This window comes from Ursus maritimus, unplaced genomic scaffold (assembly GCF_017311325.1).
Source record: "Ursus maritimus isolate PB19 unplaced genomic scaffold, ASM1731132v1 scaffold_9, whole genome shotgun sequence".
NCBI lineage: Eukaryota > Metazoa > Chordata > Mammalia > Carnivora > Ursidae > Ursus > Ursus maritimus.
In genome coordinates this window covers 16662323-16671728 of record NW_024427107.1, presented here as the reverse complement: position 1 = coordinate 16671728, position 9406 = coordinate 16662323, and the positions used below count along the sequence as shown (strand labels likewise).

The 9406-nt window shown below is 38.9% G+C and overlaps 1 protein-coding gene across 1 annotated transcript in view; it reads right to left on the bottom strand.

Moving 5' to 3' along the window:
* MTFR1 (mitochondrial fission regulator 1) overlaps positions 1-9406 on the bottom strand; it is a 41152-nt gene that overhangs the window by 3223 nt on the left and 28523 nt on the right. The window contains 2 exon segments of the mRNA XM_008706735.2: positions 1-40; positions 1674-1906. The exon segment at positions 1-40 is cut by the window's left edge and continues 3 nt beyond it. Coding sequence (XP_008704957.2) covers positions 1-40; positions 1674-1906 — 273 coding nt within the window.

The window sequence follows — 9406 nt, the reverse complement described above, 5'->3', positions numbered from 1 at the left end:
GATGGTGGCGTAGTAACGGATGCGGTAGGATCTAAGTCACCTACAGAAATAAGGAAAAATCAATTTGTCTTGATGGTAACAGGCAAATAAAATACTCCCAACAGCAAAGTTATGTTAAGGATTTCTGTATACCTGAAATCAATATGCTTAAAAAGAAACAAACAAACCTTCAGTTATGTAAGTAAGGGAAGTTTCAGTTACTTGGTTAGAATCTTGAATACCTGCATCTAACCCCAAAGTTCCATTTAACTTAACAGGGGTGTTTCTGTGATCTCAAATGTTCAAGTCTGATGGCTGTACGCGCTGTAGCTACTTTTAGATAAAGAAGTGTGCACTGTATAAACATCTGCAACATAGACAGTTTGACAATTCAGTACTGTATTTGAAAAAACTGACAAATTTGTGGTTCATCTGAAGAATACGTATAAGACTTATTAAGCATTAAAAATTTTAAGACATATTCTTCAACAAATTTCTGAAAGAAGATAGAGTGTCCTTTTTCAAAACGTAACTAAGGTAAGAGTTAAAGTGGTTACAAAATAAGGATGTAAAAATCCATCTTTCTGCACACCTAGAGGACAGAGTTGTTCACTGGTTGAACCGTATTAATTAGGAGGAGCTCAATGCAAAATTTTTACTCAAGGGATTTCGACTGTAAAAAGAACACCTTATTAATAACATAAATTTCCAAACTGCCTCACTATTTATAGCAGTTTTCATAGTCTGCCAGAAGAGGGAGGTAAAGCAAAAGAGAAATGCAATTTAAAAGTTAAAAGCAAAGGCAGGACTTCTGGTTTTCAAAAAGTTCCACGCAAATTTAAGTAACCAGTCACTTCTCAAGCACTCAGTGCCCGAGCGCATCCGCCCTCTGTCCATCTTGGCAGTTAGAAGAGGCTTCCGTGCTGGACTGCGTTAAACTCCGGGAGCACAAGTGGCTCCCAGGCAGAGTAACTGTCCTTATCCTTTAACCTTTAGAGTTGGCTAATTCTGAGTCTAGCCAGGACTCCGGAACACCACTAGGAAAAACAACTGCTACTTGCCAACAGGTTAATGGGCTAGGATTTCAAGGCTATGGCTTCCTCTCCAAAGTGACAATGCACACAAATAAAAGCAAACAGTATTAAGTATTAGACCAGAAGTCACAGGACCTGAATTCAGTTTCTACTCTGGGCAAGAGGAAGAGAAAGGACTATTAAGTAGCTACTATGTGCTAAAGGCAGTGTATATAATTTCCACATTTACTACAACTCCACAACAGAGGTACTATCAGCCTGTTTTAAAGCCGGAGAGGGAGGGAGAAATGCCAAGGACTTGCCTTAAGACCTGCAGGTAAGTAAAGAGCATGCAACCCTGTCAGGACTGTTTTGAGATCACTTCGCGGCTGATAAAGTTGGTGCCATTATCACAGACAAAACTTCCCAGTGCATTCACAGCAGCAGCAATTCAACTGTGTGAATTTCAGCATTTTTCCAAATTCATCCTCTCTGATAGCATCAAAATTGTTCAAAACCAACAAAAACCACTTAAATTTGGGTCCTGGACTGAACCACGGAGAGGACTGACCTTTGGTTTTCTAACAACCCCATGGCTGTTACTTGCTAATACATTTTAAAATTAGTGGCATTCTCCTAATGTCCAGTTCACTGGTTAAGACAAACGTAGGATTTACAGACCTGCAATGAGATTTTGCTGTTCTTGCAGGGTCACGATTTTGGCAATCTGAGCTCTGAGAGCAGCAAGTTCATTTTCAAGGGCACAGATCTTCTGCAATGCTTCCTCATTTGCTAGTGCTGTCTTCTGCTGAGGATCTTCTGGAGACAGGTTTGGTAAGGAAAACTGCCTGCTTGGCGGCTTCTCAAAGAAAGGAAGGTCATCCTGAAGGGGCTGCCTTGATCTGACCTCTGTCCTGCAAGAAAGAAAGAAGGATGGCTAATATCACAGGGTTTGTAAGGAAAAACAAAAACCATCATTACCAATTAATCAGAACATGGTATCTGAGAAATACTTTTCAGACTGACCTTACATAGATGCCTCCGTTTTAAGTTTCAGAACAACAAAGTACTTATCAACCTGACACAGCTACACACCGAGCCAGGTTTCTTACTGCCATCCTTCTTAATCTCTATATAATATGCACAAACCCACACTGTTAGGAGCCATCCCAGGTTCCAACAATGTTTTTGCTAATTCATGTTTTTAGTGAGTTTGAACTAAGGTGAAGAAACTTTGCAATGCTCTTAAAAATGGTAAACTAATTACTGGTTACATTTGACCACAAAATCAAATGAGTAACAAAATAGCCTTTCGCCAGGATCCTGGCTTCTGCATTTCCAAGTGTCTTCCGTGTATGATAGAATACAACAAATCTGAAGATGTAGTGTAACAATATGGACCAAACACAGCATCAGAAACTGACAAGAATCAACTGAACCCATGCAGTAACTACACAATCTCATTTTCACTTGGGTTTCAAGTTTTTTAATATGCACCGCTCCATAGTTCCAAATATAAGTCTTCTGAGGCTGAGAATAAAATTCAGGTTTCTTTTCAACCATCAATTTACAGGCTTAGCTGTTTCCTCCTATTTTCTATAATTAGGTTTACTGGGCCTTTAAGCCCTTTGTTCTTCCAGCTTTACTGAGGTAGAAGTTGACAGCTGTATTTAATTAACGTGTATGGCATGATGATCTAAGTACACATTTTTGAAATAATCACCACAATCAAGTTAATGAACATACCCCAGTTTCCCTCACAGTTTCGTGTGGTCATGTGACCGAGTTCTGGCTAACAAGATGCAGGCAGATGTTGACAGGAGAGGACTCCATGAGAAAGTCCTTTCCTCTGTAGCCCCACCTCTGTTCCTTCCTCCTGAATCTTGAGTACAAGGTGATGACTGGACTTCAGAGTCCCGGACAGCCAAAGGCTAACCTGGACATGGAAGCCCAGGCTTCCATGCCTGTCTGGGTCCCTGTGGACACTGCAGAGCCACTGTCCGCTTCAGACTCTCTACTCTGGATGTTTCTGACTGGAGAGAAATAAACTTCCATCTTGTGGAAGCTGCCATTATTTGGGGTTTCTCTGTTATATGTACTCAAACCTAATCCTGTTATAAAACAATCATTAAATTCTACTTCAATTTTCCTTTAACTGGATATTGGTATTTTCGCTTGAGAACTGTTAGAATTCTTCATTCTACCTTGTGTTGTAAATGAAGGAATTCTTGGACCTTTAGCTTTTGGTATTCACCGAATTCAGATGTTTTTCTTCATATCTCATTTTGCATGTTATGCTCTGTTAACTTACCATACATGGAGGATGCTTGTAAACTGTTTTTTACCTGTAATATTATTAAACAAAAACATTTGGAGAGTAAATGTCCCATTTGTTCCCTAGCTTAGCTTAGCTAGCAAGAAACTTTAAAAATACTAACTTTATTAATTTAATTTGGAGTACCTGTAGGATAGGGAAATAGGTTTGGCTTACAAAGCTTTAATTACCATTCCCTTTCTTACCTCCACACTGGGAAGAAACAGGTGATGAAATTTCTTTAAAAGTGCATAAAGACTAAACAATGGTAAAAACTTATCTAAGGACCAGTACCTATATTCTGATTATATACATTAATATGTTCTTTGAAAGACTACATGTTATATAAGTTACAGATTAGATGCATGTGCTCTAATCACCTGCAATAAAGAAAATGACTTTAAGACACATTTTTTTTAAGAAAGCATGCATGCACTTTGCTTTAATAAAATGAACCCAAAAGAATGAATATTTTCATATCTGGGGACGGAAGTGAGAATGATGGTTTGTTTTCCTATTATTATGAGCACAGAAATTTCTTGAAGTCTATATTGTAATAGCACATAAATTTTGGATACCAGAATCTTTAATGTTACTCAAAAAATGTTATAATACTGCTTATTCAAGAACTAGTGGCCACTTTATTTTTTAAGTTTTATTTACGTAATCTCTATATCCAACAAGGGGCAGGAACTCATGACCCCAAGTTCAAGAGTTACATGCTTTTCCAACTGAGCCAGCCAAGTGCCCTCTAGTGGTCACTTTAGTAGAGAGTATTTTCCCACTCCTACGCATCTCAGAATTCAAAAGTATTAAATGACTAAGTTTGTCTTAAAATGTTAGCATTCAAGTAAGCCAAAGTTCAAATCCTATGAACCTTTACTCTTCCATACCCAGGACTGGAACAAGATAATATGACAATTTGGATTAAGAGATCAACTTATCAACTATAAATCATGTTTGAACAGCTTACTTTAAAATACCTTCTTGCCAAAATGAATTGAGAGAGAATTAATGAATATTGAACAGCAACTGCAATGTAAAAAAAAAAAGAAGTTACTGGGGCGCCTGGGTGGCTCAGTCGTTAAGCGTCTGCCTTTGGCTCAGGGCGTGATTTCAGAGCCCTGGGATCGAGCCCCACATCAGGCTCTTCCGCTGGGAGCCTGCTTCTTCCTCTCCCACTCCCCCTGCTTGTGTTCCCTCTCTCGCTGGCTGTCTCTCTCTCTGTCAAATAAATAAATAAATAAAATCTTTAAAAAAAAAAAAAAAGTTACTGCATTTCCCCATAACTCCTACAGATCAATTTTTCCATTTTGATTTTCTACTGAAAATTAAGGACAAAGCACTCATTATTGTTAATCTTGAAAACCATGTGCCAGGGTAAGAGGGAAAAAGTCCCGTCCTTTAGAAAAATAATTTCAGTAACAGTGTCAGATCATCTGTATTTTGTCTATCCTATATTTATAAATTGGATGATATAGATTCTACACTTCCTTATGTGAAACACTATTAATGGTTATGAGTCCAAACAAAGTAATTATAGGAAATGTAGAACTTTAAATGTGGATTTTTAGAGGCTGAAAAAGGAAAGTAATCCTGAAGTGATTATGTCTTCTCAAAGCCATAGAAAGATTTGACATTTATAGGAGCTCAAGAACCAAAAACAAACAAACAAAAAAAACCCCAAGAGGTTGCTCTGCAGTATTCTTGTGTATGGAAAATATTTAGATTTTATGAAATTTTCAGATATGTCCCTTCCTTTAAAAATGCACACACCCTTTTTTCCCAAAGACATATTCTAGAAGACATCTGACAAATAATTCATTCTCAGAACCACCGTGTTCTTTTTTTTTTTTTTTTTAAAGATTTTATTTATTTATTCGACAGAGATAGAGACAGCCAACGAGAGAGGGAACACAAGCAGGGGGAGTGGGAGGAAGAAGCAGGCTCATAGCGGAGGAGCCTGATGTGGGGCTCGATCCCATAATGCCGGGATCACGCCCTGAGCCGAAGGCAGACGCCCAACCGCTGTGCCACCCAGGCGCCCCAGAACCACCGTGTTCTGTCATCCTTCAGAGGGCTAGTAAAAGCTAGGATGTAGAGGCAGAACTAATCCAAATAAAGAAAAACGCTCTTTTCTAAAATTTGTACGTATAATTCTAAGAACTGTTAAAGAAACAAAACATAAAACAAAAGCAACAAAAAGAAGGATCAAGTATGGATGTCCCAAAAGCAGAAGACAAATCATGACCGTCTCTTAAAAACCATTTCTGCATCCCAACTTCTGCAGGTGAGATTTCTACCTTTTTTGTTTGAGTTTGGCTCCAAAATGCCTTATGGCAAGCTCCTGTTTAGAGTGGCACTGCACAAGAATTTTCTAGCTCTCTTATTTCTTCAATGATATTATCAAGGGCAGCTACTTTTGAAGTACAACTTAGATAAATATGAAGGGCTTTTTAAGCTCCACTAACCATGTCAAAGAAAATTCTAAATTAAACATAACGCACCTCTGAAGTCCTTTCTTCTTATCACACAGTTAATAAAAACTCAAACTTTGACATCATTTTAAATTAGCCCACTGCCCTATGAAAGATGGTATTCCCAGGATGATTTTTTAGTCTAGAGAATAGCCTAGAAAGGTATAAAAATACACTCTGTCAGTAGGATCGAGGGAGGGGGAAAAAAGCAATTTAGTTCCCTGAAAACATGAAGTTGGGTAGAAAACGAAGTCTATTCAAAGTGAGCAAGTAGTTGAATAAAGACAACAGGGACGGGGGAATTACTGAGAGAGGCAAGTAATCCATTAAAGGATTTCTAGTGGGGAGTAAGGCAGGACTTCCGTAAGGCTACAGACCCAGATGACCACTGCAGTAGCTGTTTTAGACTCCGTTCGTGTTTTGGCATTTTAAAAGCTGGACCTTCCTAAAAGTGGTATTTAATGAGAATCACATTAAATCCATGTATTTAATGCAGTACTGACTGCAGTATTTTATTGATGTACATTATCAATTAATGTCTAATGTCAAATAATTAAAATAGGAATGCGTCACAACTGCTTTTTGCTGCGCTATGAGTAGGAAACAGTCTTGCTCTAATCCACTGAGTTTCCTGGTCTACCCTCACACTGGCGGGCGGCGCTGTGGCAAACCAGCCCGCCTGCTGAGTCATCTCCTTTGGAATCTTGTTAGTCAATGACCTCCTCTGTGAGGTCAGCGTTCCTCCCGGACACTCCTTAAACAGGAGAATTCCATTCTATACTTATGTTCAAATTTGAAAAATTAAACTGGATATGTTTAGTCAAAGTCCTCAGTCTCATTTTGCTATCCTTATATTGCAGATTTTCATAAATACGTTCATCTTAGTTGTTAGATTACAAACATTCTGGGGTAAGCAAAGGGGCTACCTTTCATACTTTCAAGTCTTACGAACCTATAAATCTGCATTTGATACATAACTCATTTTGATAGGTATGTGGCACTCAGAATTAAGAATAAGATACAATCAGATTAATATAAACAACTGGAATTGAACTTGAAATATTCCAATATTCCTTAAATAATGCTCTACTCCAAAAGCTATCATATACTTAATGACAATGTCTATGTCGTCTACTAAGAAGCCACAGAGCTTATAGTCTTAATTTCATCATACATAATGCAAATGCTATGCTGTGTATATATCTAAAGATACACATTCTCCTTAGGCTACTATTATGAAAGAGAACGAATGGATTATCTTAAACAAGATTATCAGTTATATTAATCCTTTCAAAGAATCTCAATGCTGCTTATAATTCTTTCCAATTCTGAAGCCATTCTGTTCATTCAAAGGGAAATGAAAAGGCTGTATAGAAGAGAAAAAAAAAAAAAGAGGCCTTACTCTGTGCATGCCACAGTGCTAAGTTCTCTCATGTTATCTTCTAAAATTCCCCTCAAGATAGACATTTTTTAAAAAACAGATTTTATTTATGTGACAGAGAGAGAGAGCACCAGCAGGGGGAGAGGGAGAGGGAGAAGCAGGCTCCCCAGGACCCTGGGATCATGACCAGAGCTGAAGGCAGATGCTTAACCAACTGAGCCACCCAGGCGCCCCTCCAGATAGGTATGAATTCTTCTAATATAAAGAAAAAAACAAGTTTAGCGCATTTGAAAAAAATCATTTGTACAGTAACTATGAAGGACTCTTATATATGCTATTTTTCCAGAGACAAAACACTCTGACATTGTAATGGTTATAGAAACGTCATCAACATAAATTTGAAGGGAGAAAGAAGAAACAAATATCTTGAATAGCTTTGGCTTTGAAATACAAATACAAATACAAATATGAGAGGCAGAGAAACACTCAAACTGAAATATACAAGTTTTTGAATCTACTCTCATTCATATTGTCTTTAAGTTACAAGGGATGCCTGGCTGGCTCAGTCAGTGAAGCATGCAACTCTTGATATTGGGGTTGTGAGTTCAAGCCCCACCTTGGGTGTAGAGATTACTTAAAAATAAAATCTTAAAAAAGATTTAAGTTATACTTTTTAAATTTTTTTATTACATAATCTTCATCTACAATTTGTCAAAAATCAATGCAAAGACCAATATAGCGCCATACTGCAAAAGAAAAGTCTGCCATTTTTCTTAATGATGTGGGCTGTATCACTAACCCTATAACCGTGGCCATGGACACTTCACTGCCTTATCAACTTCCTCCCTCTAGAGCACCACTCAAATCCAGCTGGGTCTCCTCTGTTTCCTTCTTACTTTGTTCAAGTTCAGATTATCTACCCAGAGTACTTCCAGGCACCTTTTCAAAGACCCTTTAGCCAATTATTTTCAACACCACAGACCAAATCCATTATCCAGATCCATTTTGCCAATTCAGTTACTATCATCACAGTCCCCATTAATAGCTACCCCATGTCATATCCTCTGCAAATGTGATATTTATGTTAAAAGTCCTTTAGAGACTTCTCTTTCCAGGAGGATGGGGCACACTAGTTTTCCCTACTCTCCCTCTAACTAAAACTAAAAACCCTAGACATTATACATAAAACAAAATGTAAGATGACTGAAAGCTGAGAAGACAGAATGGCTGGGACTTTGGGATCCAAAAAAACAACACAGAAGTGAGTTCCCCAAGTTTTTCTTTTGCTTCATATATCCCAGACTGGTTGCTAGAGTAATGGGTAACCCAGAAATGCCAATGGTGCAGGAAAAAAAAGCCCCAACAAAAGCCTGCTCTCCCAAAGGACCAAGAAAAGGGTAGGCTCCAAGAGAGAGAACTTATATAAAAATAACTGCTCTAGGAGCACCTGGGTGGCTCCGTCAGTTAAGCATCTGCCTTCAGCTCAGGTCATGATCTCAGGGTCTTAGGATTGAGCCCTGCGTCGGGCTCCATGCTCAGCGGGGAGTCTCCTCCCTATCCCTCTCCCTCCCGCTCATGCTCGGTCTCTCTCTCTCTCAAATTAATTAATAAATTAAATTAATAAATCCTTTAAATTAATAAAATCTTTAAGAATAAAAATAAAATAATAATAATAATAAAAAATAACTGCCCTAGCGGCGCCTGGGTGGCACAGCGGTTAAGCGTCTGCCTTCGGCTCAGGGCGTGATCCCGGCGTTATGGGATCGAGCCCCACATCAGGCTCCTCCGCTATGAGCCTGCTTCTTCCTCTCCCACTCCCCCTGCTGTGTTCCCTCTCTCGCTGGCTGTCTCTATCTCTGTCGAATAAATAAATAAAATCTTAAAAAAAAAAAAATTTACTGCCCTACTCCAAACACCACAGAAAGCACTATGGCCCCACCTTTACCATGCAACAAAGACTAACTCCCATCCTTATTAGGCTGTCAAGAGGCGCCTCTTACTCTGCAGGATGCTGTCAGAGAAAGCAGGGAGAAGGAACTTAACAAGGCACCCCATCCCTCATGGTATAGTGGAGACAATGTGGGGAGCCTTAAATTACACCCTATCCAGCACCACCTGCTGGGATGGTGTCACAAGAGGCCTTGTGGAGAGTTGGAGCTCCCACCAACACCATCAGGGGTGAATGGAGGCTTAATGGGAAACTTGGATTTCTACTCCCACCTGGAAGAAATGAGGTGGCACC